The sequence below is a fragment of the Calonectris borealis genome, chromosome 1 (assembly GCF_964195595.1).
Source record: "Calonectris borealis chromosome 1, bCalBor7.hap1.2, whole genome shotgun sequence".
In the NCBI taxonomy this organism is placed as follows: domain Eukaryota; kingdom Metazoa; phylum Chordata; class Aves; order Procellariiformes; family Procellariidae; genus Calonectris; species Calonectris borealis.
The window spans coordinates 216,877,508-216,897,119 of NC_134312.1; the positions used below are offsets into that span (position 1 = coordinate 216,877,508).

Here is a 19,612-nt window from a genome sequence, read left to right on the forward strand (position 1 = left end):
ACGTGGCTCTTTAGAGTTGGATGTTTCCAGTATGACACATGGTGGGGCAAGCTGTAGCATGCAGAAAACAACTATGCAAACATACTTCCACGTAAATTAAACCCTTCCCTTTCTATATGCAATTTTTTATATTAAGTTATATTTATAATTAGCTGTGTAGTGCTATTTCTTGCTTCAATTTTTTTAGAGCACATGGCTGAGGTCATACTGTCAAAGCCAGTAGATGCTTGAATGAATGCATAGACCTTTGCATGTGAGAAATAGGGGAGAAACGTGGGCTATTCTGGGTGTGCAAATTCCACTTGCAGCCTCCCACAATCAAGTTTCCTGCCAGAAGTCACTTAATCACGTCTTCGCACATCTACAGTGCAGGAGGCATCATCTGAATTGGTTGTCTAGGCTCCCTTTAGCGTCACAGGAAAGAGAGAGTCACTTCTCAGGAGTGACTCATCTGATGCACTTTAGACATTAAACCTGGGATCACACACACGTTTCTTAGGAATTTTATGTCATTTTCATTCCCGGCAAAGATAAAGACCAGGATTCACTCTACTGTGAAACCCAAGAGAAAAGTTGGTCCTATGGATGGAAAAGAAAATGTATTGGCAGATAACTCATGAGACAAATATAATCTACATGTTACCTTCACAAACTTCTCAGAAGGAGCAAAACATCCCACGCAGAGGGACATCAGGATCCAACCCCTGGCATGGCTGCTTTTGGATGGGTTCTGGGTCAGCTGCTTGCAGATTTGACAATAGATTTCGTCCCTGCCATAGGAAAACAAGGTGGTGGTTTTCAACATGAGCAGAGAGAGAGACAGACCCTGTCTGCATGTGATTGACAGTTAAAAGTTCATTTTAGCATCGCAAGGATATTAATTTAACTGCCCTAATGATGGTCACCCTGATTGTTGCAGTGTCTCTAAAATGCCACCCATCACCAGTCCTGTAACGTCCGCTGAGCCTTCCCTGTGCTTCAGCTGAAATTTCCCAATGCGGACTGACGCTGCTTAGAGAAGGGGGAAATAAAAGGGAGTCTCAAGGTTCAAGGAAGCTCAATGCCACCTCTGGATGATGGAGTCTATTCTGGCTTCTGACAAAGATTTCCCAGTAATACCAAGAGAGTCTCCTAAACTAACTTTCACAGAGGGCCATCAGCTGGGTGTCTTCATTTGCTGGCTGTTTCTCTTGAGACACCTGAATTTGCTTTGTGGAAGTGTTGGGAACTATCAGCTCCAGCGCAGGTCAAGGTTTGTCCAGCTCTTGCGTCCAAACAGGCATGTACATTGACAGGTATCTCAATTTGGGATTTAATGGCCACTTTTGACTTTAACCTTAGTTCTCTACATGCAAAATGAGGGACGACAGTACTTCCTCATCCACATGGGAGGCAACAAAAATGTTAGCCAACCTGTTACACTGACAAACCCTGTGGGAAAGCCCATGGGACACTACCAGGTCTGCCTTCAGAGCAGACATTGTGCAGAAAAGTAAGTCTAAAGATTTCAGGGTGAACTGGGAGGATAAAATGAAAATTAGAGAAACTGGCCATCAGATGAGGATGCCCACCCTTGTTCCTGGAGTGAGCAGATAGGTGTGAGTCACGAAAAGATCGAAAGATCGTGACACTACATAAAGAAGGACTGTCTTATAACAGACACACACACACACAAATGGGCTAAACCAAAGATACGCAGTTGGCCTTAATTTGGCACTTTCCAATTTTTGAATGCTTAATTTAGCAACTGAAATGAGTTTGAGTTTTTCATTAGTATACCATTAAAAATATTCACACAAACAAAAGAGATCTAAATGGTCAAATAGAAAACAAAGAGTAGTGAACAACAAGAGTGAGCATTAAAAAACCAATCCAGTAGCCACTAGCACTTTCAGAAGCGTTTGAGTCCCTCTGCATGGTCTTTCCATCAGGCCTGATATGGACAGTAAGGAAGATGATCCAGCCCAGTCCATATTATACAACACAACGAGAAAAATAATATAATGAGAGCTTTGTAAAGCTGCACACAGTAGAAAAATCATTTGGACAGGAATAGCTCAAGGAAGAAGGAATGAAAAGAATGGCATGTTTATGCCTTCGTCTTGATTTCTAACCTTAAGGCTGGCCTGAGGATGCCATTACCAATAATGAAATGGAGCTTCTCCAGGTTGGAGGTGGGTCGGTCTTCGAGCATGCTATTACCCTGGAGCGTGGACTCACCATCGTGAAGTCTCTTTGTCACCTGCCAACCAGACACATTGCTCTCTTTCAGTACAGCCAGTTACTATGTCCCCCCCCCCCCATCCCAAATGTGCGGTGCTCCCCCAGGAGGAGGGGTCTCAGAAGTTCTTCAATCTAGCACTTTATCAGCGATGGGAGGGTGTGCCTTTTTGGCTTTAATCACATACCGGTGAAGCTGAAAACGGTCCTGTCTAGTTACACTCCCACCTGCTTGGTCTTTGCCCCTGGTTTCTACAATGGTACCCTTGCATCCCAGCTCTGAGCTGGTCCTGCAGCCGGGAAAAAGCCACCAAGGATCTTTGGAATAACCCCAGCTTATTGCCAAGGAAGGCCTGTCCCTTTCACTCAGTTATATTAAAAAAATTACTAAAACATGGGGACCCGCTCCCCATGCTAATGATGCAGCCCAAAGCACATAAGCATGGTGCTGTTTGTGAAAACAGGGATGGCGTTTATCCACCTACCAGCTCTCTGTCTCAGCTGGTCAACCCAGGCTCCATTTAGAGCCACTGGAGAAAACCGGGCGTTTCTAAAGTGCGTTCAGAGCCACATTAGGGTAAGCTGGATTGGGTCCTATTTCTCCCCACTGACCCTAAAGGGAAGGAGGGTGACTGTCTTAGAGAGCAACCTTCATGCTCTCAAGCAGCTACAGCCAGGTGAGATGGTGCCTGCTCTGGAAGTGGACAAGGCAGCGTGTAAAAGAAGACTGAATCCATGTCTTTGCATTGCTCTCATCCCCCTCCCCAACAAAAGACCTATTGCTCCTCACTCTTTTGGGATGGGTTTTTCCAAAGCTCTCAGCTTGGGCTATCTGCTCCCGTGGGGAGTTTTGTCCCTGGCACTGGAGAGGAGCAGAGGATGGGTGAGCGCTTCTGGAGACCCCACCTCTGCTACCTACACTAAGGTGGAGGGCAGGAAGCTAAAAGCAGGGATAACATTCAGACCATCACAGAGTGGTGGGAGGTATCGGCAGCCGGATGGAGGGCTGTGAAAGAGGGGAGGGAAGATGCTGGATGGATGGAGAACGGGAGCCGAGGGGAGGCCGGCGCGAGGTGCAGAATGACTCAAGGAGACACGGGAAGCCAACCTTTCCCCTTAAACACTCCTTAAATCTTTCAGGCAGAGAGACAGGTAGCGCCAAACCCAGAGGAGGGCTGGTTCTATGTTGTCTAGGGAAAAGCAGAAGAGAGTCAGAGAGGGCTGCAGACAATCCAACGGCACTTGTGCTGCCAGGCGGCCAAGCGTCTCCTCTCACCTCCTCCGTCAGTTTGGATTTCTTCTTCAGTGTTAAGGAGACCAATTTGTGCCGCACACTGTTCTTCTTGTGCCCGTCAATGTGAGTACTCTGCAAAGCAAGAGGCGTGGATGCAATGCGGTGAGACACAGAGCCCTGCCGAGTACGTGCTCTCCCTCCCTCCCCCGGGCTCCTGCAAAAGACCATTAATCCTGGGCAAAGAGTGAGATATTTCAGAGGCTGGTGGGAATCAGAAGTGTGGACCCATATTCCTGTGCCCCCAAGGTCTGGCTCTGAATTTTGCAGATATTCTCCAATAAAAGAGCCTCCTCCCAATTACATATTTGGGACGCCTGAAAAAAGTTATGTTGAATACATGGCTGACTCCTAGTCAACCCAGGTCCACCCCCTTCTGCTGTATGCCATTCAGGCTTGTTCCTACATTGCAAATGAGATGAGCAAGACCGCTTTCTGAGATGAGCCATCTGCACGGCAGGTTTATGAGCTGGAAGTCATCTAGCCAGGGATTCATGGAGTTACTCATTGTGGTTTCATCACTGTTAACCAGCCCTGTGCTCTAGCAGATCTCCCAGAAGAATAAATTTGATGTGGGACAGACCCGGCACCGACTACATTTCGTGAAGTTACTGTTGGCTTTCTACTTTTACACCAACTTTATGCCAGCTGTGGGATTAAAATAGCATGGATAATCACTTCCATTTTTGACCCAGTTAACCCCTCCCCATTTAAACAGCTTTGAAAAGACTGTGATTTTACACTAGATCAACACTTCGGGTCCCACAGCTGTGATGGTTTATATCCATTATAAAGCCAAGTTGGTACTGTAAACCTGGATTTGCATATCACCATGCTCAGGGTCAGCTCAGATCTCTCTCTGCACTGTTGTGCACTCTGCAGAGCAGATGTAACCACAGACAAAAATGACAGCTTAAATTTTCCTTCTCTTCTGTACTACCTGATGTCTCAATTGGCCAAAATATGCCTTTTTGTAATAAACAAGCGAGAAATGATAGGTAGAAGGAATTAAAGATTATTCTTCGTATATATTTTTACAGAATTACAATCCAGATGAGGCTACTCTCCTTCTCAGGTAATTCACTCAAAGTGCTGAATGATATCATCGTTCCTAAAAACTAGGAAATTTGTTAATTTACATCTGCAGCTGATGCAGGTGCTTGTCCAGAGGATACTACAGAAAAGTTCTTGAAAATGCAACAGTGCCACCTAGAAAATCCCAATACCAGGTAATATCTTGTCCTATTGAATAAAGCGATTGCCAAAGATGAAAGCATATCGGCGCTATGGACAGCGATTTATCCAGAACAATGTCTTATCTGGGAGGGGTCCTAAGACGAAGTCCTCCAGTGACATCCCAGAATGCACTGAGGATGCAATAGGGATATTTTTTTTTTATTTCCACAACTTAATCCCCTGGTAACTCTTTACTTCCTGCTCCAAGATTAAGGGCACATTTTTAATTTAGTCTCTTCTGACCCAGGGCAGATCAAAAAGAAATCCCCAAATGAGAAACCGATGACAGAGGACATTGCACTCCCCTATGTATTTCTGCCCTACAAGGAGGAGGAGAGAGACCAAAGCCCCATGAGAGATATCAGGGCGCTTTCCTTACTGTCTTGCTGGGGGACGTTCAGTTATCCCTGTGAAGAAGAAGGGACAGGATCAACACCTGACACACGGGCAATTCTCCCTTTGTAGCATAATTGCAAATAAAATCGACAAACTGCCTGCAGCAAACCCCACAAGTCGTTTCTTCCCAACGCGTTTCAATATCCAACACCCAATAACAGCGTCTCTTTTACAGCCGCAGCAGTTACCTCTCCTTCTCCCTGCAGAGCCTGCAGTTCTTTCTTATAGGTCTTTTTCCCAAGAGTCTCATAGATTTTTGTCATCACTGGTATCTTCTCGCCACCGTCACTCATGGCTGTATGATATTTCGGCTCGGGGAGGTCTCCCATGAAACGGAGGATAGTGATCCATACAGCAAGTGCTGCCTATTTGAAAGGAAAGATTAACTCCATTAGCTCGCAGCAGGGCAGTGGAAGGGGGTGGTCAAGCCATGCTGAATCCATCAGGATTGCCACTGTGGTCTCTCTGTACATCTGCGGGAGATAAAACGCTTTTCTGCGTCACGCGTAACAGTTTTGCCTGCAGCATACATCCCATCTGAGCAAGGGCAGGCTGGTGGCTGGGACCACAAATTCAGGCTCTGTGTTCATGCCATCATGAGTGTGTTTGTGCACTCTACAAGGGGTTTGCTTCTTGGCTAGGAGATGCCAACCTTATAGAGAGGCAATGACTGGCAGCTCCAAACCCACTGCAGAGGGGAAGGAGAACCACAGTGAAGGCAAGTTCATGGCCAATGTCGTGTTCATTACAGCCATGCAGGTTCAATACAGTTCTGCTCTTGTACTGCTGGCTGTAGGACAAGCGTTTCTTCTCTGCTAGCTCTGCACTGGTGCGTATAAGGTAAGAAGCAACTTTTCCAGCTGCTGAGTAGCAGCTTTACACACGGCATTTGCTCAACAATTTTAATCGTCCATGCCCTGAGCCCAGAGCACTTCATTGTCTTAACACAAATATCAAGGTAGAGAGATGGACTCACTCCACTAATGCTACATCCCTCTAACGCTCGTTGTGTTGTCAGTGCTCAAAGCATGCTGGTGGGACAGTATCTACTGACACATGTGCAGCAGATGAGGGCTGTGCTCTCCACCGAACCACGAGCACACCAGTGTATCCCAACTGGTGCCCTTTGGCTGAAGGGTTCCCCAAGCTTGCTCCAACCCACCCTGCCCTGCTCGAGGTTTCTCATCCCCTGCCTCACCAACTGGTCTCCTTCATCTTCATGGTACAAGAGAGGCTGCTTGAGAGGCCGGCGGATGTAGGTGTGTGTCGTCGTGCCTTGGAAATACGTGGCGGCAAACTTGGCAAATTTGTACTCCGAGAGATCTTCCTCCTCTTCCTCAGGGAGAGGCAACGCTGCATCCAGGTCCTCTTCCTCCAGCTCCTTCTGGGCTCGCTCAAGATCCTGGTGGGGAAAGACATGTCAGGCACTCAGCATGGCTTTGGATACTGAACTACCCTTTCCCTTTGGGCCTGACTTTTCTGTCCATCTGATTTCCATCCCAAAAGGAAAAGCCAGCTGGAGGGAAAACCATGAAATATAACCCTGGAGCCCATGCAAAGCCCAAGTCCTGAAGGACATGCCTGTGCCCAGGAATGTCCCCAGAGCAGTAGATGAAGCAACAAGCATGGCCACACTTCTAACATGGGGAAAGGGTGTCCAAGAGCTAAATGCCATGAGCCGTTATCAACCACAAAGGAAAAGATCTCAAAGGCCACAGATCCTCAAGGATCTTACAGTGATATCACCCTCCTCCATTCGGTAGCCCCAGAGAAAGCCTGCAGACTGCCTGCCTGTCGCCAGCCACAGCACAGTAATCCTCTGGGGCCACGCAGAAGAGCCTGGTCTTGAAGAAAGCCTTCAGAGACCCACTTTTGTATTGCCGTACTCTCCCCTGATTCATTAATGTGTTGCTAAAGCCTTTCATGTGATAGCCAGGGTCATGTATGTCTCCAGTACCTCGAAGCCATTGGGTGCCTGTCCTTCCTGGCCAGGCAGGGAGGAGGTCGTCCCCAGGAATCCGAACATTTTGTCCACCATTTCTGAGTCGTTCACTGGCTCGTTGCGAGCTTTCTCCATTTTTTCTAAGAGCTCTTTCTTCCGACGTGCTTCCTCCTTCTCCTTTACTTCTCTCTCTGCGTCTTCCCGTGCCAGCTGGGCCAGACGTACCTGCCAGAGGACGAGTACAATGACTGAACTGCTCCCTCCAAAGAGCTGGCACTAAATTCTGCAGGGCCTGACTTTAGAAAGGTGCTTGGGGCACTATACCAGCATCGTGACTTGGAGCAAATCAGTGAGATGTCCATGCCTCAGTTTCCTAACTGCAAAAGGACAAAGCAATAGCATTTTCTCCTTCCTTCGTGCCTGTTTAGGGGGTTTGGTCCATGCACAGAGAGTCTCACTGACATTTTTTTCTTTTATACAACAACCATGTATCTGGACACGCACACACAATGTCCCAGTTCCCCCTTCAGTCTTTATACAATAGCAAAAGCGAGTGAATAATAACTGTAATCTCTGGCATTCCTGTGCAGCAGATCAGAAATTCTGGAGCAGCTTCAAACTAGTTAGAGCACAGAGTACTTTAGTGAATTAAATACAAACCGCTCAAGCAGGGCAGAAATCCCTTAGATATTTTTGGCATTCCCCCTCAAAGGAGCAAAACCAGTCCCTGGAAAACCGAGACAGAACCCCAGAAAGACATCAGTCCCCACGTACTTGGTGCTTCTTTTCTGCTTCCTCTTTGGCTTTCTTGGCACTCATCTCCTTTCGGAGTCGTTCCTCTTCTGCCAGCCGAAGTTTCTCTGCTTCCAGGCGTCGATGATACTGGGGGAATAAACACAAAAGCCCTTCTGAGTAGGCGTCTACTTATTTTTGAAATTCTTTTTTGCTCTTTAAAAACCGATCCCGCGAGCACGTGATGCAGAAGCATGTTTATTCCCCCTCTCCCCACCTCCGTTTCCCATGACCGACCTCTCCTCCGTGGTACTTACTTCCCCTCGGAGGCGCTTATACAGCCTTCGGGCGATCATGCCCCGGGCATACGCCTGGACGGTGAGGACAGCCCAGAGGCGATGGCGGAAAGCCCTACGGACCAGGTAGCCCCGGCATCGTGCCTGAAACTCGATGATCCGCCGGCGAGCCATGTGGTACTGCTTGTGGAGCTTGCGGGATCGGTAGAGGGCCTGCAGTCTCAGGAAGCCGATCCGCATCTGCAAGAGGGAGCAGGATGAAACCACCCTACCGCCCAGGGGCTCGCCCACCCTAAGCAGATTTCCATCGCTAATCTCCTTCTTGCACGGCTGTAAATAAAAGCCACTGAAATCAGCCCCCACCAGGACAAGCCTTTGGGAGGGAGGTTGGAGAAATGGAGCCCTCTGGTTGCTGCACTGATTCAAAGCTTAGGAAGAACAAAGGCAGTTTCTTCCCCACTGAGTCCTACGGAGTTTCTGCTCTTGAGAGGCCTCAGAAGGTCTGGTTGGTCATCTCAACATAGCCATCTCAACATCTCAACATCTATGTTGAGATGACCCATGAGGGTTGTCCCGTGGAGGTCCAGCATCTGCAGACCTCCTGCCTCGCAGCCAAGGTGCTGTTTCATGGCAGGAGGCAGCATCCTGACCAGCCTGGAAGCTGCTATTTCTGCCAAGTTGCAGGCTTGGAGGATGATATTAAGACACTGTAGACCCCAACACACTTCCCAAATTATCTGCTATTGGGTCAGAGCCAGCTGGGGCAAGGAGAGAAGAGGGCCATAGACTGAGTTGGGGAGAAACGAAGAAATGGTCCCACCTGGAGGTGGAGTCAGTTTTTCAGAGGAAGCTGCTCTTGAGTTTTCAGTCACCTGGAAACTAGGAGAAGACTCTTAAAACCCCAAGTGACCAGTTGGTGCAATGGACATCTAACTCAGGACAGCTAGAAGGTGGTCAGGTGCTCTCTTCAATGAGAAGGCAAAGCAGCAAGAGCAAACCTCCATTCATCGCTCTAACTGATAAAAGCCAACCCCACCTTCTCCTAAACTCAGTGGGGCATTTTGAGCCAGGAAACTCTTAGGTATGTCCCAGCTGAAAGAGGTAGGAAGGCAGAGGTGTGAGGAAGCCACCCCGTACTTACAGCACCGTAGTTCTTCCTGCAGTTATGTCCACGCCAGTATCTCTGAATCATCAGGACTGAATTTCTCACTTTCAGGAAATTGGACCTGCAAAAGCATTTCAATCACTTGCCTCTGCGGTTTGGCCGCAAGTTATAATCTCCTGGGCCTCATTCTTTGGAGATTTGAAACTGAGCAGCCAAGTTGAGTAAACACTGCATTTTTGGCCTGAAAAAGTCTCCTCCCCCAGCTCTCCTTGGTTTCATAAAAAGACTGTAGGCGCTCTCTCCGATAGGTCTCTGCAGGCAGATTCTGCCAGGTTATGGGAATGGGCAGAGCAGGAGATGCTGAGAATGGTCCCCTCCTTCCTCCGGCCCTGCACCCTCCTCTCGCATCTGAAATCTCTTCCCTGCCTGCTCTTCCCACTTCAATTCTAGCACTTGAGAATGGATTGAATCTCACCCAAATGGTCAAGAGCAAACTTCAGCAACACCACCCTGCTACCCCCATCTGTTTCTCCCACCCCTCTTAGCCTGGCCTGATTCTACCTGTAGAGACCTCAGAGACAATTGTGTTGGAAGTGCTTGGGGGGTCTCTCTAGGATTACTGTGGGAAGATTGCTGAGTTATTCAGCATGTGCCCTTTCTGCGAAGCCTAAGGCACAACCTGAGTCACAGCCATGGCTCGCACAAAGAGCACAAAGCCCCAAGAACTGTCCCTCCTCTGTGGGTGAAGCTTGTCCTTGGCTGTGGCTCCCCCTCTTCTTCCGCAATTGTGCCATGAGCTCCCCATGGGCTACCTGCCCTCTCCCGTCTGGCAACTGGGCTGCAAAGGAAAGAGTCCTGAATCCCTTCGGCTTTGGGGAGAGCAATATTAGTCACAGTGGATGACCCAGTGGTCCCATTGCAGTCTTGTGGGGATCCCCATAGACTGGAGGCTTAGAGTTGCCTTCAGTAGGCTCAGAGTCCCACCTCTGCATTGTCATAGCAAACATCAGCTCCCCTGAAGACAGCACTGAACAGGGAGAGAAGGTCTTATTCTGTCCATGTTTGAGGCAGATAACAGTTCTTCTCTTGTTTTCTCTTCTGTTTTCCTCCCAGACTTGCTGCACCTGGGTCCCAACACACCAGGGCTCCCCTCTCCCCGGCTGCAGGCAGGGGAGGTCAGATAGGCACCGAGGGAGTGACGCATCCCCCAGGAGCCACTTGCTCGGTGAAGCATCCCACATCCCCCACCTCCCATTTGGCAGTGGGGCTCACACCTACCTGTCTTTAAACCCTCGGACCACCTTCTGGATGAGGATGACTTTGTCCGTGATGGCCTTGTCTCTCTCAATCTCCAGCAGCATGTCGTGGTGGTCCTGTGGGAGGAAGCGACACAGCACCCATGTCTCAAGCTCTCCATCTGCCTGACATGTGGCAGAAGGGGTGGTACAAGGCCCCTGCCCAGAGGAGATGTTCAAAATAAACTTTTGGGACATTTTACATCCCAAGTATCACCCCACCTACTCACTGGGGAAATCCTAACATAAACCCTAGTGATCTACTGCCTTCATTCCCAAATGAACCAGAGCATCCAGAAGCTGCATATGCAATACTTTATAGTCTGAAAACAACCAAATTACGTTGCCCTTCCATGCAGAGCTCCCTGCTAGTGCTGTCAGCCATGGGAGCAGTTCCCGGGAGCACGGGAGAGATTTGGGAACAAACTCCAGGCTGCCTGGGTCCCATCGCTCCCTCTAGCCAAGGCTGCAATGCCTCCATACCCTAAGGACAAAACAGCTCCCCGAAACATGGAATTTCCTTGCCCTGAGGCTTTCAGTCCAAGCCTTCTATTCATTCCTCCCACGCCGTTTGTAACTCGGCTTTCTTTCCCGGTTGCGGCAGGCTGAGCCCTCCCGCGTTGGGCGCAGCAAAGGCAGCTCCACACGTTTCCTGCTTTGCTCGACCTCACGCGGCCCTTCGGGGCCTCCCAATTTCTCTGTTTCCTGCCCTGACAGCTGTGAGATCTTGATAACAGGCTCTGGAAAGAGCGACTAGTGGGAACAGCTTCTAGGGAAGAGATGGGGGGGTTCCCACCTAGCAACTCCCCGCTAGTGATGGGGTTGGGGGTGAATTTAGACATAAACAGTCAGGGTTTACCGCTGAGATTTTTGCTCGAGAGAAGCCTTTGCTTCCAGTCTGGTCCCTGGCCAGCTCAGCCTCATCTTCCCAGAGCAAGACAGGAATGGGTTTGTAAGGAGAGATGAGCGTGAACGGGGCTGAAGGGGACCTGCAATGTTGGGCTGCTCTGCGTCAGCTGGACCGATGCAGAACGGAAGGCTGTAGCCACGTCTTGGGTTGCACGAAGACGTGCTGGAAGCAAAGCGAGCCTGTTGTGCTCTCAGTCCCTGTCTCTGCAGGGCTCTGCATGGACATCCCTCCTGCTGCTGTGCTTTTTGGGTGAAGGCAGGAGATGAGGTTGAGCGGCTCAGCCCAGGAGGGAAAAGGCCGTGCGCTGTATGTGACTATTTCTGCGTCCATATGGGTATGTGCATGCATCAGTGCTGGCAGAGTGTCAGGACTTCCTCCTGCCCACCACTTCCTAAACTGGCCTCAAATATCCTGCCTTGGCCCAGGTTCTACCCACTGCCACGCCAGCCCAGAGACCATGGGAAAGGGTCATGTCTTGTGATGGAAAAGGAATGGTAGGAGAGCCCTTCACAGGCAAGGGTCCTTCACAGGGGGGATGTGGAGAACCACTTACCTTCAGAAATATCTTTGTCTTGCCGATCTGCCAGTCATCATCCTTCCCGAGCACCGCTTCGGCAATGCGCTGGCATGTCCCTCGCAGGTCACCCTGGTAGGAGAGGGGGTGGGATTCACCAGGACCAGCCTCACCCATCGCTCCTCCCAAGCCCAGTGAGGACCTTTTCTGGTCCCGATTCCAGCAGTTTTCTGCTAATGAGGTTCCCAGGGCTTTACTGTCACGACATTTGAGGTGAGTGAGAGGGACAGGCTGAATACGACTACCTGTCCCTGCCAGCCCCGTAGCCATTTTTCCTTCATTTGGAAAACCCACAGCACCACTGTAACATCTGGGGATCAAATTGCTTTTGGAGAGGATGCACACCCCATAAATATCTCTGGAGACCCCAGCAGAGAGCAATCGTTACCTGTGGAAGAAGATGCTCACCTGCTTGTATGCTGGCTTCACCCCGGGCATGAGCACCCGGTACCGGTCCACGAACTCCACAAATGTGTAGCGGATAGGGTAGCCGGCCCGGCGGATCCGGATGGTCTCCATCATCCCTGAGTACCTCAGCTGACGGACGCACAGCTCCCGGTCAAACAGCTGGGGAGGTTACAGGATACGGTGGTTTGATTGCACATCTTGGCCTGGATTGGCCATAAGAGACTGGGGACTCTGAAGATGCGTGGGGCAAGCAAGTCAGGCATCCACCCAAATCCTTCACTTGGTGGACCCAAGGCCGTAGGACCGTTGGCTGTCATGGGCCTGATCCTATGAACTGCTGAGTGTGTTTGACTGACTTCATTTCTTTAATTCCCGCTTGCAAGACTGGATGTGTCCTACACATTACACAAAGGACCGAGAGGAGAACTGAGAGCACAATGCAATGGTGAACATCACCTTGGGAATATGAGCAGCGATGCTGCATCTACAAGGGTCAAACTGTACAGTCACACTCACAATGACCACTCATAGTCATTAACTTCTGACCGCCACTCTGAGCTTTACTGGTGTGACCACAGCACTCCTGTACAGGCAGGGCAGTATCGTTTTGCAGGCAGAGGACCGTATCAATGCAGGCTCAGACACTCAAAGGTCTTAGGGTGTCTATACCAGTTGATCTTAGGGTAGATGACACCCTGAAGTCACACAAAGGAAGAATCATAGAATCGGAGAATCATAGAATCATTAAGGTTGGAAAAGACCTCTAAGATCATCGAGTCCAACCGTCAACTCAACACCACCATGCCCACTAAACCATGTCCCTAAGCACCTCATCTACATGTCTTTTAAATATTTCCAGGATTGGTGACTCAACCACTTCCCTGGGCAGCCTGTTCCAAGGCCTGACCACTCTTTCAGGAAAGAAATTTCTCCTGATGTCCAATCTAAACCTCCCTTGGCGCAACTTGAGGCCATTTCCTCTTGTCCTATCGCTTGTTACTTGGGAGAAGAGACCAACCCCCACCTCGCTACAACCTCCTTTCAGGTAGTTGTAGAGCGCGATGAGGTCTCCCCTCAGCCTCCTTTTCTCCAGGCTAAACAATCCCAGTTCCCTCAGCTGCTCCTCATCAGATTTGTGCTCCAGACCCTTCACCAGCTTCGTTGCCCTCCTCTGGACACGCTCCAGCACCTCCATGTCCTTCTTGTAGTGAGGGGCCCAAAACTGAACACAGTATTTGAGGTGCGGCCCCACCAGTGCCGAGTACAGGGGCACGATCACCTCCCTGCTCCTGCTGGCCACACTATTTCTGATACAGGCCAGGATGCCATTGGCCTTCTTGGCCACCTGGGCACACTGCCGGTACATGGTCAGCCGGCTGTCAACCAGCACTCCCAGGTCCTGGTGCAGCCTTGGAGATGCCAAGGCCCTGAGATACGCCTGCTATCATCAAACCACCCTGTACCCAAGAGGACATCCGAGGAGCTTAAAATGATAAGGTCAAAACTGAGACCAGCTGAGGGTTTTAGGGAAAGGACAAATCTCAGACCACCATCCGTGGCTGCTCCTGACAAGCAGTGGACAATTTCAAGGCCAGACAGCAGACATAGGTAACCCAGTCCTTGCAGATGTTTGCTAATAAACCTGGCTGCTCTCCCTTGCTTCGGGTGCCTCAGGGTGGATAATGAGTGGTGCTGCTAGATGGGAAGATCTGCTGAGGCAAAGGGAGGTTCAGGAAAATCTCTGCCATGCTTTAGTGCATTGAGGAGGACCCTGGAGCCCCTGAGGGCACCCTCTTGCAGCCTGATGTTGCCTGCTGGGAGCATCCAAAAAGCGTTCAACCCAAGTGTAAAATAAAGGCAGACGTGGTGTGGTGCTGGCACACCACAGAAAGTCGGGACAATAAATCCCAACCTGGGCCAAAGAGTTACTGCCAGGGTGTTATTCATCTGCCCTCCCTTCAGCTGTCTAAAATGTGGGCATCTGTGCACGTACAGATATAAGCATCTAAAATGTGACGTGATAGGCTCGCCCAGAAGTGAGTGAGGAGGGGGAGGTATGTATCTCAGATACCCCTCTATCTCAGATGCATCTCCTGGGAGAGGAGGGTCTGCCCTATGGATGCACCCACCTCCCCATCCCTGGAGGGAGCTTTTTGACTGGCTCGTAGCAGCCACTTAACCATGAAAGGGCTGGAGTGAAGTGAGACAGATCCTGATCCCAGGAGAAGACAACGGATGAACGAGGAAAAGGCAGAAAGTAGCATCATCCAGATTTGGTCTCAAGCTGTCCCTATCTATAGTGGGTGCTGGGGACAAGAAAGGTGCAGAGGAAAGAGGTGTGTGTTCCTCTGCCTCCCCCTGCCATGAAGCAGAAGGGTGTGTGAGCGGTTGTGGGCTTGAAAATAACCCTCCAGAATTTGTAGGGCTAGTTCATTGCACATATGGGCAACTATGCGCTCCTGGCATCAGGGCCTGATGAGGCCCAGACTGCTGGAGACAGTTTTGACTTCCTTTGCATGGTTTGTTCCCTAATTCATCCCACGCATTTCTCTTGGACTAACCAGAACAACAGAGCAATGCTCAGAAACAACAGCATGGGACGAAGTACAGACCCAGAGAACTCCAGCCAACATCCCGATGCAAACAATTTCCACTCCCCCCCCCCCCGAGCACATTTTAGAAGGAAGCAAAAGTTTTAAAATAACATAAAGTAACAAACAGTCAGGACTTTCCACTGACCTTTCACTTCCCACTATCCCATTTCCTATCACTATCAGTACGCTTTCCTTCAAAGCCAGGGACAGAAAATGAACTCCCAGAAAGTTGTTCTCTTTTGCAGTCACCCTGCACAGCTCTCTGCACCATTATCTGGGATTTTTTTTCCCTTTGTATTATTAAACCAAGGCCAAAAATAAATTTAGCAAGAAATCACATTTCGTATCATATAGCACTACAGTCTCTGATTCAGTGTTAGCTCATCCACTCATTATTTTAATGGGGATATTAATTTCTCGTTGTCCGATTCTTTCAAACTTATAGCTGGTTTTATGTCCCACTGAATGTTTTGGAGATAAATGGGTTGGACAGAGACTTCTGGCTTAGCGCTTGCAAGAGCTGATGAAAGACAGACTTCCTACGCGGGACACAAAATGCCAGACCGAATCCCAGACATCCAGATGAAAAAGCAGCTCAAAGTCAGGGCATGGGGAATAATTTGTTAACATCAGTTCAGGATGTACATCTATTTCTCAACATCACCCATGTTTTTAAAGAAGGTCTTGTTTTGATCTCAGCTCAGCTGATAATCTCAGATCAGACATATTGTTAAATATTATCCCAAAATATTCCATTAACATGCTATTAGATGCCTTTTTACGCTCACCAAAACCAGGATAAGGGCACAGTAAGCTGCTTTGAGAGAGCCACCAAACCTTTCACCCTGCATCACATTAGGTTCACTGAACAGCAAAAATGTTTCAAATAAACACTGCTTGTACGTAACAGCTCTGAAATTCGGTATTTTATGCTTTTTTGCACTCAGTTGAGCTTTGCTCACAGACACTGACTTTAGATAAAGCTCCAGCTCTGGCTAGATTAACCGCTACTGAAGTGCAAAGGCATGGCCAAAATGGCTCACAGAAACAAATAGCTGAAATTATTATTAAATAAAGCTCTTCCTCCCCAAGCATTATCACTAATAGGAGTGGTGAGCTAACAGTGATTGTTAACAGCACCAGGGTCCAATCCTGCAAGGTGCTGACAGTGGGATCGGGGCATTCAGCACCCGCCTTATCATCTCCCTTTTGCTGCAAAACACAGGGTCCTCTCCGTGAGCAATTTGTGGTCAGGGGGATTTACAGCCGTCTCTTTCCCCTTCATTGCTCCTTAAGGTTTGTCCCCAGAGTGTTCGTTGCTTTTGAAGCAAGTCCCTGGGAATCAGAGCAAAATAATTCCTCTCACCTTTCCTCTGTACTATTTTGCCTCTTTTTTTCTCTGCTTTTAGAATCATGCTTTTGCAATTGGTGCAAAAAAAAAAAAAAAAGCAGTTGAAAGGATCAAACAGGAGTGAAACCGAGTGAGATCCCTTGGGAGCAAAGATTTTGTAGAAAACACCCATGGGAAGAGGAATCACTTCTAGGAAACATTAAACCCTGCCATAGGACTAAACCCAGGGCCCTACAGCTCAGCCTAAGTCTCTGGGAGACGCTTACGCCGCTATGGAAATTCAGAGACATTTCCTATAGGAGAAAGGGCTGCAGGGTGAATTCCTCGAAGAAGGGAAGGGGAAGAAAGGCAGGGGCAGGATCTCTCCTCTGCAAAAAGTTTTGGGGTGCTGTTGGATGGCAAAACTGATTTTGTCAACCCTTTGATGACTCCCTTGCTTGCAGAACAGGCTGCGGGTTGGTTTTCTAAGTACCCAGGGTCAATCTTGACTCCACTGACACCCAAAAGAGTTTTGCTGCTAGCTGCAGGGCAGAGTGACCCGGAGGGCAGTCCTGTATGAAAAGCAACCAGGAGAGAAAAGCAGGACTTACCATGGGCTTCTTGTACTCATTGGGCTTGATGCAGCGGACAAAAAAGGGCTGGCACACGCTGAGAGTCCTCATCAACAGCTCCAGGGATCGCTTGAACTGGCTGCTGAGCGTCGGCGAGCGCTTCCTCGTCTCCGCTCCCTGCAAAACCGCAGCGGAGCGGGCTCAGGAAATGAAAGGATAACAGCGCCTTTCCCCTCCGGCTGCGTCCCCGGGAACCTCCCGTGACAGCCGGGGCTGGAGGAGGGAGCAGGACCAGAGGTGGTTGAGCTTGCAATGGCCAGACTCCAATCTGCTCCGTACGCCTTTACCCAGGGAGGAAAAGTGCTGTAATTTAATTTCTCCTGCTAAAACCTCCCCGTGTGACTGGCAATCCTGACTAACCTATGCAGAGATGTGAGGAAGATCTGCCTGTGAGACCAAACAGCCCCATCAAAAATCTCTGTATTGCAGCTTGGGGCGATGCATTTGCCCAGGGATGTTCCTTGGGAATGGTTTGGACTTCCCCGCCCCCCGGCATCACAGCATGGTCAACCCCACAGCACGCCAACCCCACTGACGTGGTTCCTCATGTCAGGTTAAGCCTCTCCTGCTCCCTGGGGTGTAGGACCAGAGATCCACATAGGGTGAAAAACAAAGCAGAGCATGTTCACTGCGGGGTGACTCTGCAACAGCTCCAGAAACTGCTGGTGAGGTCTTGAGGTCTTATTTCTCAGCCTGTACTACAGGGAAGATTTGAGTTGTGTTTGGGAAAGAATATTAACTAGAGCAAATGAGGTGGGTATTTAGGGTGAATCAGGATGGTTTTGAGTATTTTGCTTTTTTTAGCTCCCTTGGTTAAATTAATAATCCAATCTCCAGTTTGGGGCAAGTTGTTCTAAATTAGAATGAAGTGGTTTCCCTTCATAACCCCTTCTCCCTGCCTTGGGAGAGCCTTGTTAAACCAGCTCCAAAAGAAATGAAGCCCCCAGCTCATTTTATGTGTTAATCGCTATTACCTGAGCTCATTACACATCAGCCACAGCGGTGCTGTGTGTCTCGTAGGGCCTGGGGTCAGAGAGCCTTTGTGGGGCAGCGAGTACCGCTGGTGGGTTGGGGGAAGAGTTGGGCACCGGGATGCAACTCCCTCCAAATCGAAAATAGGGCAAACTGCAACATGACCTGATGGCCAGGGATTTCCCAAAGGGAGGATTCCAGCAGGATTGTAATGCACATTTCCTCCAAACATCCTCTTCTTTGCAGGTGGTCAAGCCATGTATGGAATCACAAAGTCCCCATTTGCACTGGCCTTGCTGCTATGTTTTGCAAGGTGGTGAGTTTTATTTCTACTTTTGCTAAAACCTTTATGTGCGCTTCATCATATAGCACTAATAACCTGTCAGATAACACCCCCACCCCCCAAAACTGAGGAATTTCAGAGAATCACAGAATGGTTTGGGTTGGAAGGGACTATAAATATCATCTAGTCCAAGGCCCCTGCCATGGGCAGGGAATTTGCACAGCTCAAGTTGGGTACGATGATGAGACAAACCCAATCAACACAAACACAAAGTCATCATGGAATTCCAACAAGAGAAAACCCAGCTCATGCACACACCAGAAAAACCTGGCCCACTTGTCCAGGAGAGCTTGGCAGGGAGCTATCAGTGATCACTCCCAGTAAAATCCTCCCCCAAAGGACAAACTGTTAACAAATCTAGAGTAATTAATGAATGCAGCTGCTACCTGCAGAGGATTGTAGAGTCTGGTGCTCACATTCTGTCACAGATTTGATGAGGAATAGGCTGTTTCAGCAAGAATCCTGGTTTGGATAATTTTGATTAATGTATTCTTATCGCTTTGCTAATAATGTGCAAGGGGTCACCGCTGTGCAATGTGAAAGGGTAGCCACAGGGGTTAGAAGCAGCAACAGATGCAGGAGCAGGGCTGGAAATTGGAAGCAACTGCGTGTTAGCCAGGTTTGTCAATTTGGGCTTGGCTGGGAGAGGTCTTTTTCAGCCGAGGTGGTAGGAAGGGTGTAAGACTTCGTACAAGGGTCTACAAGGGAACGCGTGAGTGGTTTGCTCCCAGAGAGCAGATCCTGCCTCTCTAGGTTCCTGATGCCTTGCGTTTCTTCCGTGCACGCATCCAGATACTGGTAAAAGGCAGCAGTGCCATCTCCATCCTTACACCTGAGAGCTTTGTGCTGGGGAGGGACAGCAGCCAGAAAGCAGCTTGTCTTCCTATCCAAATTGTTAGAGCGGTCTGGGCTCCTCCTGTCAAGATTGCACTGTCCCAGCCGTTCACGTGCTTCCTGGCCCTGACTTTTGTGCACAGACCCCTTGATGGTGGGCACCAGCCACGTGGGCACCAGCCACATGGGCACTAACCAGGCTCTCAGCTACGCAACGAAACCTCAGGCGAGTGCTTTGCATCAGCCTCCTCCTGCAGGGACAGGGTGACACCACTGACGTCATCGTGGTTCCTCCCGCCTCACCTCAGCACCAGCGTGGGGACAATCACACCACTTCCCTTATTCCAGCAAAATGGCCCCAAAAAAAGGAGTGGAGCAGCCTGCCAAGACAGCCTAGCGAGGCACTGAAAATACAAGTTTTACTGCGGACGAGGAGCATTTTTTAGCTCAAAACAGACCCAGTTCCCCTAGCCTGAAGAAGAAAGAGCTGAATATATTCTGC

General features: G+C 49.4%; 1 protein-coding gene across 6 annotated transcripts in view; it reads right to left on the minus strand.

Annotated features, from left to right (window-relative positions):
- The window catches only part of MYO7A (myosin VIIA), a 65,976-nt gene that overhangs the window by 22,554 nt on the left and 23,810 nt on the right, over positions 1 to 19,612 (minus strand). For 5 of the 6 annotated variants that reach the window (XM_075140288.1, XM_075140287.1, XM_075140283.1 and 2 more), the window contains 13 exons: positions 16,941 to 17,078; positions 12,406 to 12,564; positions 11,977 to 12,069; positions 10,497 to 10,591; positions 9,255 to 9,339; positions 8,135 to 8,353; positions 7,860 to 7,967; positions 7,101 to 7,310; positions 6,342 to 6,545; positions 5,332 to 5,508; positions 3,497 to 3,586; positions 2,115 to 2,242; positions 644 to 770 (listed from right to left, as the gene is read on the minus strand). In XM_075140288.1, the coding sequence (XP_074996389.1) occupies positions 644 to 770; positions 2,115 to 2,242; positions 3,497 to 3,586; positions 5,332 to 5,508; positions 6,342 to 6,545; positions 7,101 to 7,310; positions 7,860 to 7,967; positions 8,135 to 8,353; positions 9,255 to 9,339; positions 10,497 to 10,591; positions 11,977 to 12,069; positions 12,406 to 12,564; positions 16,941 to 17,078 (1,833 nt within the window). Of the gene's footprint in view, positions 1 to 643; positions 771 to 2,114; positions 2,243 to 3,328; positions 3,587 to 5,331; positions 5,509 to 6,341; positions 6,546 to 7,100; positions 7,311 to 7,859; positions 7,968 to 8,134; positions 8,354 to 9,254; positions 9,340 to 10,496; positions 10,592 to 11,976; positions 12,070 to 12,405; positions 12,565 to 16,940; positions 17,079 to 19,612 lie in introns of all 6 variants that reach the window. The other variant, XM_075140286.1, reaches the window with a different exon arrangement.